Below are 22,933 nucleotides of genomic sequence, written 5' to 3' on the forward strand. Positions count from 1 at the left end.
TAGAATGAATCACATAAGTATTGGTACTCTCAAATAAGCTGTTTTAGAAAAGATAAATACTAACATGCAACATCTTTCATTAGGACAGGATTTGAAGCATCACTGGGTGGACCAATTCCTGCTCTGTTTTCTGCACTGACACGGAATTCATAGGTATTTCCTTCTTGCAGTCCTGCTACTTTGCATCTCAGATCAGAAACTGGTGTCTTGGTTGCTCTCACCCATCGCAAGCTCTTCTTTTCTCGTCTCTCCACGTGATATCCTGTAATCTCACTGCCACCATCATCAATTGGTCTTTTCCAACTGACAGTAGCAGTATTTTTAGTCACATTTGATATCTCTGGTTTTCCAGGAGGGCCAGGGGGACCTGAAAAAGAAGAAATTTTGTGAGAAATCCAGAGACTCCTTAACTCTGTTGTAAATACTTCTATATGAATGACCTCACATGATTTACATACCAAATTTGTCCACCATTTTGACAGGTTCAGACTGCACAGGTTCTCCTTTGCCATAATGGTTTACAGCTGAAACCCGGAAGAGGTACTCATTTCCTTGAATAAGTTTGGTTGCCACATGCCTACAAGATGGAATGTCTTCAGCGACTACTGTCCACAAAAGTCTACTTGTTTCTCTCTTTTCAAGAACATAAGACTTAATTGGTGAGCCACCATCTTCTAAGGGTGGTGTCCATGTAAGTGTTGCCTTTTCAGCAGAAACATTGCTTATTTCAATAGGACCTGGAGGACCAGGCACATCAAGAACAGTTACTTTCACATGTTCCTCTTTTGTGCCAAAGGGATTGGTAGCAGTGATGGTATATTCACCAGCATCTTTTCTAGTGGCATATTTAACAGTAAGCATGGAAGATGTAGGGGTTGAAGATATCTGAACAATATCTGATGGTCTAATGTCTTTTCCTGCCCTGGACCAACTTGACTTCGGAAGGGGTTTGCCAAGAATACTAATGGCACTCAATACAATGTTATCTTCTGCTTTAACTGTTAGCCCATCCTTTATTGCAGGATCAAGGACAATGGTTGGTGCTTCTGCAAAGAACAACAACAGCAAAATACATTTTAATCAGAAAAAGACTGAGACTTAATTTTCTGCTTTTTAAAAAATTGCACCAACAGTAACATAGACCTACCGTATTCATCCTTGCAAATAATGGTTCCTGTACTCTCTGATGGAGCACTTATTGCACCTGCTGTGTTCTTTGCTCTGATTCGGAATTCATATTTTCCACCCTCAACAAGGTCAGTAACTGTAAAAGCACAATCTGGGACGTTAACATGGTTGGCTTTCATCCAAGATTTAGAAGGTAGATCCCGCTTCTCCACTATATAACCAGTCAACTTATGACCACCATCGTATTTGGGTTCAGTCCAAATGAGAGTCACCGAATTCCTTGTTACGTTAATAACCTCAGGTTTTCCAGGAGGATCTAAACATTGAAAAAAGTCAAACAAATATCAATGCTTAATCATATGTAAAATTAATCAAGGTTTGTATTTGTATAATGACTTACCAATTGGATCAAGTGCCACAACAGGCTCTGATGGCAGGCTTGGCTTTCCAACTCCTGCCAAGTTGATTGCCATGACTCGAAATTCATATTCAAGACCTTCAGTTAATCCTGTCACTTTGAAGTCTTTCATCCTAATAGGAGTCTTATTAGCTCTCTTCCACAGAAGGCTGTTTCTTTCTTTGAACTCAATATGATACCCTACAAAAGACCAGTGATGCATCAGTTTTCATGGAAACTAAAGTTAGGCTGTGTGTGTGTGTGTGTGTGTGTGTGTGTGTGTGTGTGTGTGTGTGTGTGGTACCAGGGATAAAATCCAGAGTCTTATACGAGGAGGAAAGTACTCTGTCACTGAGCCATATTCCTGACAGCAATCTAATTTTTATTTATATATTTTTGCCAATTTCAGAGGTTCTCAGGACTTACTCCTGGCTCTGCACTCAGGGATCACTCCTGGTGGTGTCAGAGGACCATATGGGATGTTGGGGATCCAATATAGCTTGGCAGAATGCAAGGCAAACACCCTCCCCACTGTACTATTGCTCTGGCTCTGAAATGACATATTTCTTTACTAAATTTTATTGTTCATGGATTAAGCATTAATAAATGGATTCATTAGCTATTATAAAACTAATTATCTTAATGTACTGAATGTATAATGTACCTAAGAGAAAATATATTAGTGCATGTTCAGATAGTGTGATAAAAATTACAGGTTTTTTTTAAGGGAGGAATATTTAGAGGTGACATCAGTGGAAAGTCTGTAGAATAACATTAAATGTAATACCTGTAATTGGAGAACCACCAGTTTTCTTGGGGTCGGTCCAAGTTAGAGCTACTGAATCATGTCTGACAGCCACAATATTGGGAGGTGGAGGAGCATCTGGCACATCTGGAAAAAGAATAGATAATGCAATCTCTCTGATAAGAACTTCCAAAAAATAAATTCTTTACTTTATCTCATGACTTTGAGACACTTACCAAATGGATGTTTAGCAACAATTGGCTCTGATTTCAGGCCCTCTCCTACACCATATTTGTTTTCGGCACTAACCCTGAAAGTGTATTCCACACCTTCATGAAGTCTGGTTACTCTAAAGGTGGTTTTCTGGACAGCTGAGGCACACGTGATCCACTTATTGTTTACAGAATCTCTCTTTTCTAGGATATAGTTGGTGATTTCAGAGCCTCCGTCATCCTTAGGAGGACCCCACTTTAAGGTCATGGCTTCTGCTGTGACTTCATCAAATTTGATAGGACCAGTGGGAATACCTGGTTTGCCAACAACTTTTATAGATATAGTTCCTTCCTTGGTGCCAGCAACATTCTTAAGTGTGATTGTATACTTTCCGGCATCAGATTTTTGGCAATCATATACCACAAGAGTTGTATTAACAGCAGTTGACTCAACATTGACTCTTGTATCAGCTGCTAGTGGATCTTCCCCTTTCTTCCAGGATACTGTTGGAGCTGGCTTGCCTTTAATGGGTATCTTAAGACGGAAGTTGCTGTTTTCTCTAGCCAAGTAGCACAAATCAGGTAAATCCTTTAAGTCAAGATCAGGAGCCACTGTGAAACAGAACAGAGAAGTTATTACTACCTTTAACAAGGCAATCAAAATCTTCAGATCTTTAAAATCTTAAAGGCATCAATTAAAAAATAAGCCAATAGTAAGGCCCATGAGTGTAATTTGGACAAAGATACACAGGCTGACACTTACCAACATCATCCTTTGCCACAGTAGTGATTTCACTTGGGGTTCCTTCTCCATTTTCATTCTCGGCACTGACTCTGAAGGTGTATTCCTTTCCTTCAGTCAAATCCTTTGTAGAATACTGTAAGCTTCCTGATTTCATAACCCGTTGCCATTTATTTTCTTCGGTCAGGAAATCAACAACATATCCAGTGATTCTACTTCCACCATCACTGCGAGGTTTTTTCCAGGCTATGCAACAAGATGACTTAGTTACAGATATTACTTTTAGGTCCACAACTGGTCCCGGGGTTTCTAAAGAAAAGAAAAAAAAACACAATTATTCTAAGCCTCAGATACAGTAAGCAGCAATTCAAACCAATGGGGTAGTAGATAATTTGTTCACCAGAAGCTTTGACAGCATCACGTGTTTCACCAGGATCACCAATGCCATACTCATTTTCAGCAAACACCCTAAAGAAGTAGGATTTTCCCTCCTCCAAGTTAGAGACTCTGAAGCTTGTTTTTGAGCACTCAGTTGTCACTGTAGACCAGGACTTCCTCTCTGCATCACGTTTTTCCACTACATAGTTTATGATAGGGCTTCCACCATCAATAATGGGAGGTTCCCAGGTAACATAAGCAGAATCTTTGGATACTTCTTTTACAGTCACATTGATGGGTGGCCCAGGAGTATCTGAAAAAACAATGGATAAGTAAGTAAAAAGATACAAAAGATACATATTTAACACACGATTATTTCCTTTCTCAATAGACTTACCAAGCACTTTCACTACAATGGTATATTCTTTTTTACCACAGCTGTTTTCCAGAGTCAAGATATATTTTCCTGCATCATATTTGTTCACATTTTCACAGCGCAAGAATGTGTCAAAGTCAGTTGATTTTATGTCCAGTCCAATCCTTTCTCTTAGATTGGCATTTGGTTTAGACCAAGTGATCTTTGGAGGTGGCCTTCCTTTTACTGGTACATACAGTCTCATTGTAACTCCAGCACGTAATATGAGTGTTTTCCTCAATTCAGCATCAAGTTCTCCCTCGGGTGGAACTGTTTAATATTGTAATAAAGAAACTCAAAATTATCATTTAACCATCAAATGTATTTCCAAGGACTGATCTTACCACTCATAAAATGTTTACTTTCTTTAACTAATTACTTATTATTTTTTAAAAAGTCAATATAATCCTTAACTGTGATTATTTCAAAACTCTAAAAATAGCTGATTTATTTTCCAATAATTTATCAGCTAAACCCAGTTTTCTTTGAAATATGTGTTCCTCCTCTTCTCAAAAACCTTATGTACTTCCAAACTCTTGATTCTCTGTATCACGGTCACGGTCCTCCCGTTGTTCATCGATTTGCTCAAGCGGGCCCAGTAACGTCTCCATCATGAGACTTGTTGTTACTGTGTTTTGGCATATCGAGTACGTCACGGGTAGCTTGCCAGGCTCTGCCGTGTGGGCAAGATACTCTCGATAGCTTGCCAGGCTCTCCGAGAGGGGCAGAGGAATCGAACTCGGGTCAGCCATAGTAAAGTAAGTAAAGGCCCTCCCGTTGATCATCGATTTGCTCGAGCGGGCCCAGTAACGTCTCCATTGGAGACTTTGTTGTTACTGTGTCTGGCATATCAAATACTCTCGGTAGCTTGCCGGGCTCTCCGAGAGGGGCGGAGGAATCGAACTCGGGTCAGCCATAGTTGGCTGCGTGCAAGGCAGACGCCCTACCCGCTGTGCTATCGCTCCAGTCTCGGGTCAGCCATATTATTAAAAAAAAAAAAAAAAGAATAGATTGGTTCTGGGCTTTCTTCCAGTCCATTTCTATTTCTCTGTTCTACATTCAATGAAGTAGAACTTTGACTCATATTCTCTCTATTTTATTTTAGGAAGAAAAGCACACATAATATAGAGTAATTAATAACCAGTGGAGAACGGGCTTTAGAGAATATGTGAAAAGAAGAAACAGTAAGAAGGAAATTAAGATATAAAACCTAAAATTTGTCCTTAAGGAAAGAGGTGGAGTAGAAGAAGAATAAAATCAAGAATGATAAAATTATTCAATCAGCTAATGAGTGGCTGAATAAATAGCAGTACTTCTACATAAAAAAAATAAAAAAGACCCTGCCGCAGAGGCAGGGTGGGATGGGGGGATGGGGGATGGGAGGGATGCTGGGATCCGTGGTGGTGGAGGATGGGCGCTGGTGGAGGGATGGGTACTTGATCATTGTATAACTGAAACCCAAGCACAAAAATTTGTAAGTCTGCAACTGTACTTCATGGTGTTTCACTAATAAAAAAATTAAAAATAAATAAATAAATAAAATGTTCAAAAGCTTAAAAAAATAAAAAAGAATGATGAAATTAGTTAAAACTTTTTATTTTCAAAATAAAATTCCTATAATACCATATTCTTTTAAAAACATAAAATTCTCTTGTAATTATAAAAAGTTACTATGAAAAACACAAATCACCTTGCATTCTATCTGATCTGTTTAATTATACCTAAAGTACCAATCCCAGCTCTAAATTAAAATGTACTAGTAAGTTACCAACTATGAATTTGTAAATAAATAAATGCTTACAAGGGAATTTTATTCTTTCTTACATATAATTGATAAGGAAGTATCTCTGTATTATTGGCATACTTACTTAATATGTCCTTGGGGTAGTGTTTGTCAGGCACATCACTGGGGTCGCTGTACCCAATCTTATTGACAGCATACACACGGAACTGATATTCTATATTTTCCATTAGGCCAGTAACCTCAAAGCGGGTTTTCTGAAGCTTGTCTGGTAAATTACACCTCACCCAGTTATCAGAGTCAGCACGTTTTGCCTCAACAAGGTAACCAATGATAGGGCTTCCACCATCGTAGGCGGGCTTGCCCCAAGATAGACTCACGGAACTACGAGTTGTATCATATACTTTTGGAAAAGCTGGTGGGCCAGGAGGATCTGAAAACAAAGAATAAACATAACATTTTTATTAAAACTGCACAACTGGTTGATCAATATTGATCATAACACAGGATATGGTAAACCTTCACTGAAAACTTACAAAGAGGGTCCAGGGCATAAACAGCTTTTGATGCATCACTAGGTTTGCCTGGTCCTGCTTTATTTATAGCTGTAACTCGGAATTCATATTCAGTTCCTTCTTGGAGACCTGTTGCTTTTATTGTTCTTTCTATAATAGGTTTTCTGTTAACTTTAGTCCAGTTAATTGCCTGGGTTTCTCTCTTTTCAACCAAATATCCAGTGATAGGAGAGCCACCATCATCTGCTGGTGCTTTCCAGCTTACTGTCATGTGATCTTTGGTTATGTTGCTAATAACAGGAGGATCACAGCGACCAGGTGGATCTGTGGATATTGAAGGAAAATTTAAAAATTAAAATAAATCTACACAATTAAAAACAATAAATAGAAATAATACAAATTTAAATACATGAATGATAAAATTATCTCATTTAAGAGACTTCAAGACACATGGCAAGGTAGCAGCAAAAGGGCCATGGTGAACACAACAGGAAAACTGATTTACACAACTGAGTAGGTGAGGGGGGTGTTGAAATAGTGGGGTGCTGGGGTCCTTGAGGGAGGTCAGTTGGTACACTGGTGATAGATGCAGTGTTGGAATTATGTGCATGGTACCCATCATCAACACTATTGAAATAATAGAACCTCAATAACAAGTTTTAAAAATGAAAATTTTAATAAATTGAAAAATTAAAATATTAAAAATTTTAAAAGGACAGGAAAATGTTCTTACCATAAGGATTTTTAGCAATTGCTGGTTCTGTAAAGATTGGGTCACCCACTCCATATTTATTTTCGGCACAGATGCGGAACTGATACTCATGGCCTTCTATAAGTTTTTCCACAGTGCAACTGGTGATGGGCACAGTGGCAGAGACCTGTGCCCAGTTAGCTCTACTTGTTTCACGTTTGTCAACAATATAGTTGGTGATTTCTGAGCCTCCATCTTCAAGAGGTGGTTCCCAAGATAGCATTGCACGATCTGCATACATCTTGTTGATTTTAACAGATGCTGGAGGGCCTGGTTTATCTAAAAGAACAGGAAAAAAAGAATGAAGTTTTTCACTAATATACGGGAAATGGGAGGAGGGTATACTGTGGGAGCTTGGAGGCCTGGGTTGCAGTCTTTATATAGTCACTGACTTCATATATGACCTTGGAAGTTAATTTTATAGAATTTAAGTGTTCTCATATGTAAAACTAAGCAACTGTGATTTCTAATTCTTGTTCAGTTCTAAAACTGTTTTAAAGTAAAAACAAAAAAATAGTACCATAATTCTAGCCTCCCTAAATTTTCATTATTATCAATCATGATGAAGTCTTTGTTCTCTTTCTATGCATGCATATAGCTCTGTGATTATAAAAGACATAACAGAACATGTATCTTTTCCAAGATATTATTTTGAAATCCTACTATATTAAATTTAGCTAAAATTAGTATGAGAATATTAAGTGACTTAGTTACCTAACACTTTAAGCTTAATTGTAGCTGATTTAGAACCACTTGGATTTTCAGCAGTTATAGTATAATCTCCTGAGTCTTTCCGGTTTACACTGAACAGTTCCAGGGTGCACAGGTTCCGCTGTTTGGCCATCTTTATGCCTTCTGCTGGTTTTAACAGTGTGTCCTCCTTCTTCCAAGAAACTGTTGGTGCTGGTTTTCCAAAAACAGTGGCATCCAGGCAAACATTAGTTCCAGCTTTCACAGTAAGTAATGATTTCATAGCCAGACTTAGTTCTATCCTGGGAGGAACTGGAAAAAAAAAAGACAAAAGGATTTTAACATGAGAAAAGTTATTTATTCAATATCTAAGTTCATGTAATTCTTATGAATCAAAATGGGAAATTCATGAGCACTGTCTCAAGAATTGGATCTTACTGAAGTAATGAAATTTAAATACAAGTGGTACTACATGGAACGTATCATGCTAAGCAAAATGAGTCAGAAAGAGAGGGACAGACATAGAAAGATTGCATTCACCTGGGAAATATAAAGTAACAAATTGGGAGACCAACGCCCAAGAATACCCGAGATAAGTATCAGGAGGTTCACTCCATGGTTGGAGGCCAGCCGCACATGCAGAGGGAGAAGGCAGCTCAGATAGAGAGGGGAGCACCAAGTAAAGGGTGTTGGGAGGACCCTCCCTGGATGAGAGATGCATGCTGAAAATAGACTACAGACCGAACATGATAGCCACTCAATGCCTCTTTTGAAAACCACAGCACCCAAAAGGAGAGAGAACAAAAGGGAATGCCCTGACACATGGGTGGGGTGGGGTGGGAGGGTGGAGGGTAGGGGGGATGCTGGGAACACTGGAGGTGGGGAATGGGCACCGGTGGAGGAATGGGTACTCAATCATTGTATAACTGAAACCCATGCACAAAAATTTGTAAGTCTACAACTGTACCTCATGGTGTTTCACTAATAAAAATAAAAAAAATTGGATCTTACAAGTAATTTCCTTTTAAAAGAAATAGATTTAATGTAGATATTTCATAATACTAAAAACATAAATTAAAAATGCAAAGATCACCTATAATTCCAACATCCCTACACTTTCATTAGTACCAATTTGTTGAATTTATTTGTTCTATTTTTGATACAAAACAAGTTTGTATTCTGTTTTTTCATTGAACTATTATGATTACCCATAATAATAATTTCTGTCATTTTACAAAGCATCTATCGCTTAATTTGTTCTTTTCCCCACAGATGTAGAATTACTTATTAGGAAAAATTAACATCAAGAGTGTTGCCCATATTTAAGTACTACAAAAAATAGATTCTTACCATTTTCTGCAAGGATAGTCACTGGGTCAGAGGGTTCAGAAGGCTGACTAATGTTTACAGCTGTCTTGGCAATTGCTCGGAACTGATACTGGGCATTTTCTTCTAAGCCTGTAGCTGTGTACTCTTCTTGGGGAATCTGGTGTGGTGTGGTATTGCACCGTACCCATTTATCACCAGGAAGTTTGCAAGCTTCAACAAAATAGCCAATAATTCTGCTGCCTCCATCATGCTTTGGACGTGCCCAGATGAGGGACACAGTACTCTTGGAAACATCAATAACTTCTGGTTTTCCTGGAGGATCTAAAACCAAAAAGAGGTATTATCAGCATTTATCTTGGTAGTGTAAGTCTTAAACTTTCATATGTCACATTATTACTGCATACTGCTAAGTAACAGGCTCAAAGAATGAGAATTGTCTTTTTTAAAAATATATATGTATATATAAAACAATTTAATCAAGGTGCACTTTTGAATGCTTGTTATATGCTCATAAGGAATTAAATATAGTCCACTTTCATAGTATGAGAGAGAGAAAAAATCTAAATAGAAGTAGTTAAGTTCAGAGACTTCAAGATCTGAATGTCCTCCATCATACTAAAAAAAAATTACTTACCAACTGGCATTCTTGCAGTCACATATTCAGTTGGTTTGCTGGGTGGGCTGGATCCAGCTTTGTTTAAAGCATAGATTCTGAAGGAATACTCAAGACCTTCTACCAGGCCAGCACAAGGATATTCAGTTGACCGAACAAGGGTATCATTAGCTTTTACCCAGAGCAAGCTGTTTCTTTCTTTGCGTTCAATCAAGTAACCAGTAATGGGACTTCCTCCATCACTGTCTGGTCTATCCCAAGCCACAAAAATACAATCTTTGTTGACTTTAGTGACTCGTGCATTTTTAGGTTCACTAGGAACATCTGGAAATAAATATGAGGGAAATAAATACAGTTTCAATTCTATTAATCAACAGATTTGAAAGAAAACATAATATTTTTCTCTCTGAAACATACCAAATGGAAACTTAGCCAGCATTTTTGGAGAGGTAAGAGGTTCTGAAATGCCAAACCGATTTTCAGCACGGACCCGGAAGATATATTCCTGGCCTGGGATCAACTTCCCAACTCTGCAGGAAGTTTTTGTCACAGACGCTAGAGCTGTGATCCAGTCTCCTCGGCTTACATCACACTTCTCCACTATGTAATTGGTGATGCTGCTGCCCCCATCTTCCAGAGGGATGTGCCAGGCCAGGGAGCAAGCATCGGCGTCTATGTCAGAAATGTCAAACGGAGGCTGAGGGGGCCCAGGTGCATCTGCATGAACCAAGAGAAAAGAAATAGGAGAATAGGTATTTGGTTGGGAATACTGACTTTAATACATTAATGGCTCTCTGTCTCATGCTTAACCTACCCATGACGGTCACTTTGACTTTCTGAGTGTCTGTCCCAGAACTGTTCTCTGCAGTGAGGCTGTAGTAACCACTGTCTTTCCGAGTGACATCTTTTATGATTAGAACTGAAGAGTTATCTGTCTTATGCACTGCCAGGTGACTGGATGTGACAACATCCTCTTCTCCTTTTTTCCATTTACAGATTGGATGAGGCTTTCCATACACATGGGCTTCAACCCGGAGTTTCTTTCCAGCTTTAATAGTGATTTGCTCTGGCATAAGGATCTTTGGTGGCACTAAAAGTAAAATGAAAATACATCAGTTTTTCTTGGAGGTTAAACTTGTTTTCTGGTGGAGAACTATACGAATAATTCTCAAATTGTGGGTTGCAATCTATAGGGGATTCAAATTAATGTTTAAATTACAACTTATATTAAAAACTATTTGGATTAGAGAGTCTCTGAGAAAAGCATAGACACAAATACGGGTGTTGTTTCAGGAAATATTTAAAATTTTTATATGTGTGTATGCATACTCTATTATGATTTAAAATTTATTTGCTAAGTGTGGAGGAGGGCTCAAATGTTTGAAAACTGTGGTTTCATAGTACTTTTAAAGAATTTCTAGAACTTGATTCCACAGAAAGAGGTGTTTATAAATTAAAGAGAAATTCTAAAACAATTTATCCATGATAAAAAAATGAATCATCAACTACTTACACAGCTGTTCTTTGGCCTCATATACTCCTTCAGCTTCTTTGGGCAAACTGACTCCAACAGCATTTCTGGCTGCCACTCTGAATTTATATTTCTTTCCTTCCTTTAAGCCAGTGACAACAAGGCTGAGATCTTTCACTACTGAGTATTCTGTCCAGCGATCTGCAGGCTGATCTTCTTCTCTGTAACTGATGATATAGCCATCAATTTTAGCGCCTCCATCACGCAGTGGTGGCAGCCAGGCCAGTGCAGCGCTGTTCTTTGTCATCTCGGTTACTTCGAGTTTCCTGGGGGGATCTGGCTCACCTAAAAAGAAAAGGCAATTTAAAAAACACTTTTAAGATTTTTATTGATTGAGATTCTGTGACTTGCAATATTTTTAATGATGGTTTCTAGGCATAAAAAAATCTTCATTTCCATAAAACTTTGGCAAATCTAAAAAGTATGTAATGGGTGGGTTAAATATTTATTGTACTGCTTGACTTTCTACAAATTAAACCCTACCTTTTAATAGTACATTGAAATTCTTTGGTATCTTATTCTAGTAAGGACAAGTTAAAAGGAGAACAGAAAATTACTTACTTAGAGGATCTGATGCGAGCACTGGTCTGGGGATATCTGTTGGAACGCCAGGGCCATACTCATTCACCGCAGTTACTCTGAAGAAATACTCATTTCCAGGGACAAGATTGGTTACTTGGAAACTTGTCTTCTTGACTTCTGGGTTAACTGTTGACCATGTCTTTCTTTCTGCTTCCCGTTTCTCAACAATATAATGTGTCACTTGGCTCCCACCATCATTTTCAGGAGGGGCCCAGGAAACATGGCATGATGTTTTAGTCACATCTGAAACTTTTAAATCAGACACAGGTCCAGGAGTATCTACAAAGAACCACAAAATCAGTTTCTCATGTCTCCTCATCGTTAGTGTTAATAAATGTGTTTTGAAGGGAAGGTAAAAAACTTTATAGTAACCTACCTAATACTCTGACATTCACAAACACGGCCTTTTCTCCTGCTGGGTTCACAAGTGTCAAGGAATACTTTCCAGAGTCATCACGGGTAGAATTGGGAATGACAAGGAAGGCCATGGTGTCAAGAATATCAACTTGACCTTTTCTGACTACGTTATCAATACCCACTTTTCGCCAAGTAACTTTAGGGGCTGGTCGCCCTCTTACTGTGGCAAACAGTCGAATAGGGCAGCCTGCTCTCACTGTGACCAATTTTCTCATGCTGGCATCCAAATCAATCTCCGGAGGTTCTACAAACAATATGCAAGCCATTAGTTGACTTTATAGAAAGACGGAAAATTGTGTAAGAAATGAGGTATGAATGAATTGAACAATAAAAGAGGGCCTCACCTAGGATTTCTTTAGGTTTTACAGCCTCCTTTAGTTCTGCTGGGCGCCCGATGCCCACTTGGTTTTGAGCACATACTCTGAACTCATATTCCTGGTTTTCATCCAAGCTGGTAACAGTGAATTCCATACGAACAAGTTGTGCTGCAGCATTACACCTTTTCCATCCTTCATCAGGTGATGCATCAGCTTTTTTGGGTCTCATTTCCACAACATATCCAATTATTGGTGCGCCACCATCATACACTGGTTTTCCCCAACTAAGTGTTATGGAAGTTTTAGTTGTATCAACTACTTTGAGATTGATTGGTGGACCAGGTGGTTCTGAAAATAAATTGTGTAAGAATTTTATGTATAAAATTATATGATTGAAACCTTATATGATTAAAACCCAATCATGAACAACCTTGTAACTGTGTATCTCACTGTGATTTAGTAATAATAATAAAAGGAATAAATTTCACATGGTCAACAACTACTAGTGATACTTTAAAATGTAATAATTTATTTTTTCTGGGGCCATACCCAGTTGTACTAAGTGCTTACTCCTGACTATGTGCTCAGGGATCATTCTTATTGGTGCTCAGGAGACCATTTGTGCTTTTTGGGATTGAACCCAGGTCAGCTGCCTGCAAGGCAAGTGCCTTATCTACTCACCGTATTATTTCTCTGACCCTGAAATGTAATTTTTATTGTCAATTACAGGGTATTCAATTTCTCAATTATTGATTGCTTCTTACTGGATTTCACAATTTTTTTTGCATTGTAGGTAGTTTGATAAAATATGTATTAGAAAAATACTAAGACAAAGTTTTGATGTTATAAACTTAATTTAGCCAATGCCTCATGCATGAGATTAATATTTGGTGTAATATAAGAAAAAGCAAACATATCATACCTATGGGGTCTTTTGCCACTACTGGTCTTGATGGCAAGCTTGGTTCTCCAATTCCAATTTCATTTTCTGCCTTGACACGGAACTGATATTCATGTCCTGGGAAGAGGTTCTGTACTTTCATACGTCTTTCAGGGATTGCACTCTTGTTAACAGGAACCCATCGAATTGAATGCTTTTCTTTTTTCTCCAGATAGTATCCTGTGATGGACTTTCCACCATCATATTCAGGTGCATTCCAAACCACAGTCATTTCTTCTTTGCTTACTTTAGTGACTTCTGGGGGATCAGGACGTCCAGGTCTATCAAACTTGGTTTTTGCAATAACTGGTTTACTTTCTACTGGAGGCCCTGTGCCTATTTTATTTTCTGCACGGACTCTGAAAATATATTCATTTCCCTCGATGAGGCGTGTTACTGTAGCACTAGGTGTTAAGACATTAGCAGAATAGGTAGACCAAACCATTCGCTTGCTCTCACATTTTTCTAGAATATAATTTTGAATTTCACAGCCACCATCATCTTCTGGTGGATCCCAGCGAATAGAACATCTGTCACTTGATACATCAGTGATTTTCAGATTTCTTACAGGACCAGGTTTATCTAAAACATTGACAGTGGCAAAGGCCACAAAACTGCCAGCTGTGTTAGTTGCTGTAATTACATATTTGCCACCATCACTTCGCTTTGCTTTTGTAAGTGTAAATTTAGATGTTTCAGCACTGGTATCAATCTTGACCCTTGGTGATCTTGTTAAGTCTGTAGCATCTTTGTCTTTGGTCCACGAAACGTCTGGGAATGGCTTGCCTCTGACCCCTGCCTCTAGCCTAATAGTATCCCCTGCTTTGACAGTTAGCACACCACTTAATTTTAGATCAAGTACTGGTTTTTGTAAGTCTTCTTTCACAACAACTTCCTCTGTCCTTACCCAATCACTTTCCCCACCTTCATTCTTGGTTTGGACTCTGAACTCATAAATCTGGTTTTCAACACATTTGTCAACCAGGTAGTGGGTTTCTTTAATACTTCCTTTATGCACTCTTTCCCATTCAGTAGAGCCCTTTAGCCTCCTCTCAACATGATATGATAGATTTGGGCTGCCACCATCATAATCAGGTCGCCTCCACTTCAGATAGACGAATGTCTTTCCTTTATCTGCAATGTGAAGGTTCTCAGGCTCGCCTGGCTTGTCTATAGGATTAATAGCCAAAATTGGAGTTTTTGTTTCAATGGTTGGCCCAACACCTACTTTATTCTCTGCACAAACTCGGAAATAGTATTCATTGTTGGATAAGAGATTGGCCTTAACTAATCGCTTGGTGACATCTGAAGCAACAATTGACCAGCCTTTCTGATTTGGTTTGCGATACTCTACTATGAAATTTGTTATTTCTGAGCCACCATTATCTAGTGGGTTTTCCCAAGAAATTGTACAGTTCTCTTTGGTGACATTGCTAACCTTTAAATTCTGGCAAGGCCCTGGTCTGTCAAGAACATTAACAATAGCAGAACCTTGCGCGTGTCCACTGCTGTTCTTAGCTGAGATGATATATTTGCCATGGTCAGTTCTAACAGCTTCTTTAATTTGTAACTCAACACGAGGAAGATCGTGAATTAGGTCAACTCGCTTTTCTCGGACCAATACTTTGCCTTCCTTGGACCAAGTTATATCTGGTTCAGGTCTGCCTTTGACTCTAGCAAGAATGCGGATAGTTTGTCCCACTCGAACAGTAATAACATCACGGCAAGTAACATCAAGTTCTACTTCTGGAGGATTAAGAATGTCTTTTGCAATCACAGATTCTGGTAGTTCTCTTGGCTCTCCCTCTCCCACAATATTAGCTGCCTTTATACGGAATCTGTACTCATTTCCTTCAATTAGCCCAGGTACCCTAAAGGCACATTGCCTAATGAGTTCATCTTTATTAATCCGGTTCCATTGAGTCGTGCCAGCTTTCTGACATTCTACTACGTAGCCTAGAATGGGACTGCCTCCATCACTGAGAGGCTTTGTCCACACCAAATCAGCTGATTCTTTGCTCTTGTCTTTCAGTTTAGGATTAATAGGTGGTCCAGGTGGTTTGATAGGTCGGCAAGCCTTTATTGGGTCAGAACTTGGTGATGGATTGCTTAGTCCTGCAAGATTTTCAGCAAAAACCCTGAACTCATATGTATTTCCCTCATATAGTCCAGTTACTCTGAACTTCAGGTCAGCAATAGGCGTTTTGTTGACTCTCACCCATTTGCCTGTTATTTCTCGACGTTCCACATAGTAACCAGTGATTGGACTACCACCATCAGATTTCGGAAGAGTCCAAGACACTGTTGCAGCATTTTCAGTAATGTCAGTAACCACTGGCTTACCAGGAGGAGATGGAGGACTAAACTTATGTTTAGCAACAGTAGGTGTGGAGTCAAGGGGAGGTCCAACACCCATCTTATTCTCTGCCTTAACTCGGAAAACATATTCAGAGCCCTTTTGCAGATGTGGAATTTTCAGCTTTGTCTTACTACATCCCGCAGAGACAACACCCCATGTTTCTTTCCTTGTATCTTGTTTCTCAACAATATAATTTATCACAGGGCTTCCTCCATCATCCTTTGGTGGCAGCCATGAGATAGTCATATATTCAGGGGTAACATCCAGTATATTAATAGGTCCAGTTGGTGGGCCAGGGACATCAAGAACTGTAAGGTGTACAGCTACTGTTTTGCTACCAGCTGCATTGGAAACTGTGATTTGATATTCCCCGCTGTCTCTTCTTAAGCAGTTGTTAATGGTGAGTACTGATGAAAAGTTGTCAGTTTCAACCTTGAAGTGCTCATCTGTGTTAATCTCACTTCCATCGGTCATCCACTTTGCTGTAGGAATGGGCACACCTCTTATAATAGCGGGAAATCGAACTGTAGTTCCAGCTTTTACCACAAGCCCTTCAATTAATTTCAAATCAAGTTCCACAGATGGAGGCACTAGAAAATTCAAACAAGAGGAAATTAGATTTTGAATGCTGCTTTGTGTTTTAAAAAATAAAAAATATATATAATTACAAAATATTACCTAATTTTTCTTGACATTCTATTGGGATAGTTGTATCAGGGAGACCAAGGCCTACAATATTTTCAGCTCTTACACGGAAGATATAGGTCTTTCCTTGTTGGAGTCCAGTTACGACACACTCCAAGTTTGGTACAGTCTTGAACTTAATCCAGTCTTTGGTACCTTCTTCTTGATATTCCACCAAATATCCAGTGATTGGAGAGCCACCATCACGATCTGGCTTATTCCAAACAAGGGAGACTTCAGTCTTGTCAACATCTACGTGATGTAGGTCCTTGGGTGGACCTGGGGGTTCTTTTGAAGAAAAGAAATTACAATAAATAAGTAGCATTCTTAAAGACAGTTAAATGATAGTGTTGTTATTTTTTTTTTCAGTTTTCCATCCATAAAAAACAACTCACGTAGAGGATCCATAGCCTTGATGGGCTTTGGCGTTTCAACAAAAGGACCCCGTCCGTACTGGTTCTCGGCAGCTACTCGGAAGAGATACTGATTTCCTTCATTAAGATGTTTTGCCCAGTGACTCTTTTTCTTTGATGTAGTTGAAAGAGGTGACCACTGGCCAGTAGCAACTTCTCTCCTTTCAACCACATAATTTGTAATAACAGAACCACCATCATCCAGTGGTTCCTTCCAAGTAAGGTAACAGGAATCCTTCCTAATTTCACTGACTTCCAGATCTCGAGGAGGTCCAGGCTTATCTGAAAAGTGTAAAATAATACAGTTATACAATTTAGGCAATCCTGATAGTAGCTTAACATGTCCCAAATTTAATTTTGAATATGTCACTAAGTAGCCCTGAATAATTCATAAATCTTAAAATGCTTACCTAACACAAGTACTTTCACTGAGACAGTTTTGGAACCAGCTGGATTCTCCACGGTTAATGAATAAGTGCCACCATCTTCATGGGCAGCATTGCGGATTTCAAGTTTACTACCAACTGGAGTAACATCAATTCTCGCTTTAGTTGGAGCCTCTCTGTCTTCCTTTTTCCAAGTTACTTTTGGGAATGGCACTCCCTTAATGATAGCACTAAGTCTTAAAGTATCACCAACCTTTATTTGTTGTTCTCTTGCCATGTTGGCATCAAGAATCAAGTCAGGGGGTTCTGAAATAAAGAGAACAATATTTCAGATTTGATTTGTTAATTTTGTGATTATGAGTTTACATGATGAGACACCATGATCCTTGAAAATGCAGCTAAGCTGAGAACATTTTACTCACCAAGCCTGTCTTTTACTTGTACTGGTTCAGGAACATGAGCTGGATTTGATTCACCAGCTTCATTGACTGCCATTACCCTGAATTTATATGTTTGACCATCTCGAAGACCAGTGACTTTATATTTAGTTTCAGGACATGACTCAGGAGTGTGATTGGCTCTCCTCCACTCTTCATCTCCAACTTTCTGGTACTCAACGATATAACCCAGAATCTTGCTTCCACCATCATGACGTGGTGGTTGCCAAGTTAAATCAACTGAATTGCATGTTGTATCTATTGCTTCAGGATTAATAGGTGGACTTGGTTTAGCTACAAAATAAAAGAAAAATACAATTGGCATTATAACTTAACTGGTAATATAATACAAAGTTGATAATATGAAAAGTAAATGACTGCTTTTAACACTATACCAATTGGATCTTTAGCAAAGACTGGTTTGGATGGTGGGCTTGGATCTCCAATACCAATTTCATTTTCTGCAGAAACCCGGAATTCATATTGACATCCTTCTAGAAGATCAGGAACCCTGTATTTAGTGTATGGATGGATAGGCTCTTTGGTAACTCTAGCCCATCGTTTAGACATAGTTTCCCTCTTTTCCAGGATGTAGTTTGTGATGGGCTTTCCTCCATCATTTGGTTTTTTCCAGGTCACTAAAGCAGAGTCTTTGGTAACTTCTGTAACAATTGGTTGCTCAGGTGCATCAGGAACCCCTATAGCAAACATTAACAAAATAAATTTGAAATGCAATTCTTTGATTAGCAGCACCAAACATTAAATCACTAGAAACAAATGTAATATTTACTGAAACGATCTCTGGCTTTCATTGAATCAGACAGCAGAGGATCACTTATTCCATAAAGATTTTCAGCATATATCCGGAATATATAATCTTTTCCTTCAAGCAGTTTGGAAACTTTGCATGTTGTTTTATTACTTGCAGATGTTACAGGCATCCAAATTTCTTTGCCCACCTCCTGCTTCTCAATAATATAATTGGTAATTTCACTGCCTCCATCATCTAAAGGTGGCTTCCAAGAGATAACCATGTGATCTTTGGTCACCTCATCAAAAGTAACAGGTCCTATTGGTGGTCCAGGGCGGTCTGCAGAAGAAAGAAGTAAAAAGAATCACATCACAAAATGTTATTTTTGCTTCTGTTGGAAAGGACAATACCTTGATTGTTCTTGTTAAATAATACTTACCAACAACATTAACTTGACAGAGGCCTTTTCGAGAACCTGTACTGTTCTCTACAACCACACAATATTTGCCAGAATCTGAACGTTTGGCTTTTATCTTCTCCAGGGAGAGTGTTGTAGGAGTGATCTTTAATTGAGTGCGATCATCTTCCAGCACATCTGCTTCATCTTTCAACCAAGTAATCTTAGGTTTTGGTTTGCCTGAGTAACGCCCAGTGAGGGCAAAAGCTTCGCCAACTCTAACTGTCAGCTTATCTCTGAAGTCAAGGTCAAGTGTTGGAGGAGCTAAAATTTAGAATTATAAAGGTAAGTCATTTTTATTTATATCTAATGATAAATTTATATGAGCAAGGTTTTGGAAGCTAACTGCATTATTCACATACCCAACTCATCCTTGCAAGTGATTGGTTTGGTGCAAAATGATGGTTTGCCTTGTCCAACAATATTGACAGCACTCACACGGTACTCATAGGTATCACCTTCTTTTAAGCCTTTAACAGTGTATTTTCTGCTAAGCAAGTTGTCCTGTGTAACTTTGTGGAACTTCTCAGTGCCAATAAGACGACTCTCTAGGACATAGTTAATAATTTCTGATCCGCCATCATACTTAGGAGGATTCCAAGTCAAAGAAACAGAATTTTTAGTAACTTCCTTGACTTCCAGATCTTCAGGACGTTCTGGTACAGCTGCAAGTAAAAGTAAGAATTTTGTGACAAAACTGTTACAAAATGTAAATAAATCTATTTAAGAATTACATGTGAATATTAAACTATTTACTCTGGTAATAACAAAAGAGATCTTATCAGAGAAAAACTAGAACTAAAAAAGACCCCAAATGATGTAATTTTCCTAAAGATATAAGAAAATAGAGGTTTTACTAAGATAAAATAATTAAAAGAGATCTCCAAAGTTGGTAGTTTTAGAGTTAGGAAAAGAGCTTTATTCCATTCAGTAGCACTTTAATGAAAAAAAGTCTGTATAGTATACATTGAGGGATATTAAATATATATGCAATTCCCAAAATCTCTTTCAGAATCACAAATAAAAATTACTGACATCAGTTATTGAATAATTGACAAGTGAATGTCAGAGAAATAAGATGATTGGCATTTATACACATATTTCATCACCACAGTTTTACATTAAATGAATCAAGAGGTGACTAAGGAAGAAATAGTTTTTAAAAACTGTACTTACTGATGGGATCTCTGATGACAAGTTCATTTGGTGTCTCAACATATGGGCCCCTGCCAATACTATTTTCAGCTGCAATTCGGAAAAAGTAGGCTTTTCCTTGAATCAGACCCTGGACAGTAGCATTTTGTCGGGTAACTGTATATGTCACTGGGGTCCATGCTCTGCGGTCAGCTTCCCGCTTTTCAATGACATAATTGGTTATTGGAGAACCTCCGTCATCTTCTGGGGAAAACCATGTCAGTTTGCAGGAATCATTGGTTAGGTTGTCGGACAGGAATGGTGTTCCAACAGGACCTGGCACATCTGCGAATAGAAGAAAAAAGTTCTCATTTGACTTTGGTAAACCACAGGCATCAATATTTGCTATCTTTTTTTTTTTTTAAGGAGACAGGGTCCAGGGAAATAGCTTGATGGGCTGGAGCACATGCTTTCTTTGCAGGAAGACAGGGTTTGTTCATGCCATGCATGGTCTTCTAAACACTATGTATCTTGAGTGTGGTCCAAAATTTAAAAAAAACGGATTTGGGTTTATTAAATGAGTGTTCTCTACTACTTAGGATCTATACTAAATCATATTTTCAGAAAAAGAGGATTGTAGCAGTTTCTGGCTATCTTTGTTATAGTAGAAACTGAAGAGACTGTCATATTTATTTATTTACTTATTGCTTTTTGGATCACACCCGGCAATGCACAGGGGTTACTCCTGGCTTTGCACTCAGGAATTACTCCTGGCGGTGCTCAGGGGACCATATGGGATACTGGGAATCGAATCTGGGTCGGCCGCGTGCAAGGCACACCCTACCCGCTATATTATCACTCCAGCCCTGAGACTGTCATATTTAAAATTATTTTAAATATATAATTTATGAGTCTGAAAAGAGTAACCTGCTAGATGAAAACTTCATGGAGGGAAAAGGAGAATGAGTGAGGAGGGATCTCTCTCTCTCTCTCTCTCTCTCTCTCCCTCTTTGTGTGTGTGTGTGTGTGTGTCTCCAGTTTTTCTAGGTCACCAATGAACACTACAATGAACACTACAGGAAGTACTAAATTCTTTGAGAGAATTAAAATTTAAGTGGGAAGTTCCTTCATTGTCAAATTAAAGTAAGAGCCAATGGTCAAGAGTGTATAGGAGTTTGAAACAAGTCTAAACACTTATAGAACTGTTGCTCAATGAGTTCTTTCTCTGTATGCCATTTTAATTAAATAAAGCATAAAATATTTAAAAGGTTTATATAATGTTATTTCCAGTATAGAACTTTTTTTGAGATATGCTAAGAGCAGAGTCTGTGGGAGTCATTTCCTGAGAAAAATCACTCCAATAAAACAGCCAATAAGAGGCACTGTAAAACAATATAGAGTTCAACTCTATTCAGTAAAAAGAAATTCAATGTTGATATCTAAATAAGGTGCATCTCTTTATTTAAAATACTAAAACTCTTCAAAGAGATTACTGTATTGTCATAATTAGTGATAAGGGCCCAGACTAAAGGTGTGAAAATGTTTAAATTTCTAGACCTTCATGTATTTTTGCTTTTTTTTTTTATTAGTGAAAAACCATGATGTACAGTTGTAGACTTACAAATTTTTGTGCTTGGGTTTCAATTATACAATGATCAAATAACCATCCCTCCACCAGTGCCCATTTTCCACCACCACAGACCCCAGTATCCCTCCCACCCCCCATCCTTCCCATCATATTTTTGCTTTAAAGCTGCTTTCATGAAAACTATAAAAGAACAGAGTAAGTAATTGTGGTGGTATATTATATAAGTCAGTAAACAAAACTATGCAAATAGGCATACAATATATAAAATATGAAAAGGATAAAAAGCCAGAGGAAACTATAAAAATCGGTAATATGGTATTGAGGACAATTTTTCTTATTTTCTGTGATGTTTGTAACAGTTTTATTATAATGTGGCTTTGTTGTGGACATAATAAAAATGTAATTTCAAAACCTGAATGGTGAAATTAAAGATATTTACCTAGAACATCAACGATAATTGTCTTCTTTCTTTCTCCCCCTTCATTTTTGGCAAGAAGAGAATAGACACCTTGATGGCTCCTCTGGCAATTCTTGATGACCATGGATGAGCTGATGGCTGTGCTCTCAATTGTGGCTTCTTGAGGTAACGCTCTTTCATTCATGCTCCAGGTGACAGTTGGAGGAGGTTTTCCAGACACATAGGCAATAATTCGTATCACTCCTCCAGCATGGACCACAATTCTGTCTCTAACACTGGCATCTAGCTGAAGGTCGGGTACAACTGGAAAGCAAGGGAAAATTTCAAATATACATTTGATTTACATTTTCAATCCAAATTGTAAGTACTGATTAAAAAATACAATAGTATTAATATAATTACCAATTCTGTCCTTCATTTCAATGGCATCTGTGACTTCTCCAGGTTCTCCAATGCCAGCAATGTTGACTGCTCTAACTCTAAATTTATAGAATGCTCCTTCTTTTAATCCTGTCACAACAAGTTTGGTTCCTCTCACTTCTTTATCTTTAGCCTAGAGAAAAAATCATAAACATATTATGATTGTAATAGTTCTTATAACCTTTTGTTTTAATAATTTTACAAAGTATAACCAAAAGCACATTTATTTCTCTTTGGAAAAATTTGTTGCCAGCTCAGACTTTATGAATCAGATACTGTAAGTAAATGGAACCAAATGTCTTGCTAGTAATTATATTTTGAAATTATTATCAAATTAATGAAAAGAACCATGCTATTAACATAATCTACATTTTAAAAAATTACAACCAAAAGGTAAGTTAAAAATAATGTGAGTTAACATTAATTAGATTTTTATCATTATA

The 22,933-nt window shown here is 38.1% G+C and overlaps 1 protein-coding gene across 1 annotated transcript in view; it reads right to left on the reverse strand.

Annotated features, from left to right (window-relative positions):
• The window catches only part of TTN (titin), a 291,603-nt gene that overhangs the window by 51,973 nt on the left and 216,697 nt on the right, over positions 1 to 22,933 (reverse strand). The window contains exons 243-275 of the mRNA XM_056110131.1: positions 22,473 to 22,623; positions 22,092 to 22,373; positions 20,107 to 20,409; positions 19,293 to 19,595; positions 18,913 to 19,194; positions 18,513 to 18,812; positions 18,118 to 18,420; positions 17,708 to 18,016; positions 17,310 to 17,591; positions 16,882 to 17,181; positions 16,481 to 16,774; positions 13,426 to 16,392; positions 12,531 to 12,851; positions 12,146 to 12,430; positions 11,749 to 12,048; positions 11,170 to 11,472; positions 10,471 to 10,746; positions 10,074 to 10,373; positions 9,678 to 9,980; positions 9,065 to 9,364; positions 7,739 to 8,026; positions 7,007 to 7,303; positions 6,295 to 6,597; positions 5,886 to 6,191; positions 4,000 to 4,287; positions 3,625 to 3,915; positions 3,246 to 3,533; positions 2,507 to 3,094; positions 2,313 to 2,417; positions 1,529 to 1,726; positions 1,148 to 1,444; positions 459 to 1,046; positions 65 to 367 (exon numbers count right to left, since the gene is read on the reverse strand). Coding sequence (XP_055966106.1) covers positions 65 to 367; positions 459 to 1,046; positions 1,148 to 1,444; positions 1,529 to 1,726; positions 2,313 to 2,417; positions 2,507 to 3,094; positions 3,246 to 3,533; positions 3,625 to 3,915; positions 4,000 to 4,287; positions 5,886 to 6,191; positions 6,295 to 6,597; positions 7,007 to 7,303; positions 7,739 to 8,026; positions 9,065 to 9,364; positions 9,678 to 9,980; positions 10,074 to 10,373; positions 10,471 to 10,746; positions 11,170 to 11,472; positions 11,749 to 12,048; positions 12,146 to 12,430; positions 12,531 to 12,851; positions 13,426 to 16,392; positions 16,481 to 16,774; positions 16,882 to 17,181; positions 17,310 to 17,591; positions 17,708 to 18,016; positions 18,118 to 18,420; positions 18,513 to 18,812; positions 18,913 to 19,194; positions 19,293 to 19,595; positions 20,107 to 20,409; positions 22,092 to 22,373; positions 22,473 to 22,623 — 12,604 coding nt within the window. The remainder of the gene's footprint in view (positions 1 to 64; positions 368 to 458; positions 1,047 to 1,147; positions 1,445 to 1,528; positions 1,727 to 2,312; positions 2,418 to 2,506; positions 3,095 to 3,245; positions 3,534 to 3,624; positions 3,916 to 3,999; positions 4,288 to 5,885; positions 6,192 to 6,294; positions 6,598 to 7,006; positions 7,304 to 7,738; positions 8,027 to 9,064; positions 9,365 to 9,677; positions 9,981 to 10,073; positions 10,374 to 10,470; positions 10,747 to 11,169; positions 11,473 to 11,748; positions 12,049 to 12,145; positions 12,431 to 12,530; positions 12,852 to 13,425; positions 16,393 to 16,480; positions 16,775 to 16,881; positions 17,182 to 17,309; positions 17,592 to 17,707; positions 18,017 to 18,117; positions 18,421 to 18,512; positions 18,813 to 18,912; positions 19,195 to 19,292; positions 19,596 to 20,106; positions 20,410 to 22,091; positions 22,374 to 22,472; positions 22,624 to 22,933) is intronic.

Source organism: Sorex fumeus, unplaced genomic scaffold (assembly GCF_029834395.1).
Source record: "Sorex fumeus unplaced genomic scaffold, SorFum_2.1 ptg000009l, whole genome shotgun sequence".
NCBI lineage: Eukaryota > Metazoa > Chordata > Mammalia > Eulipotyphla > Soricidae > Sorex > Sorex fumeus.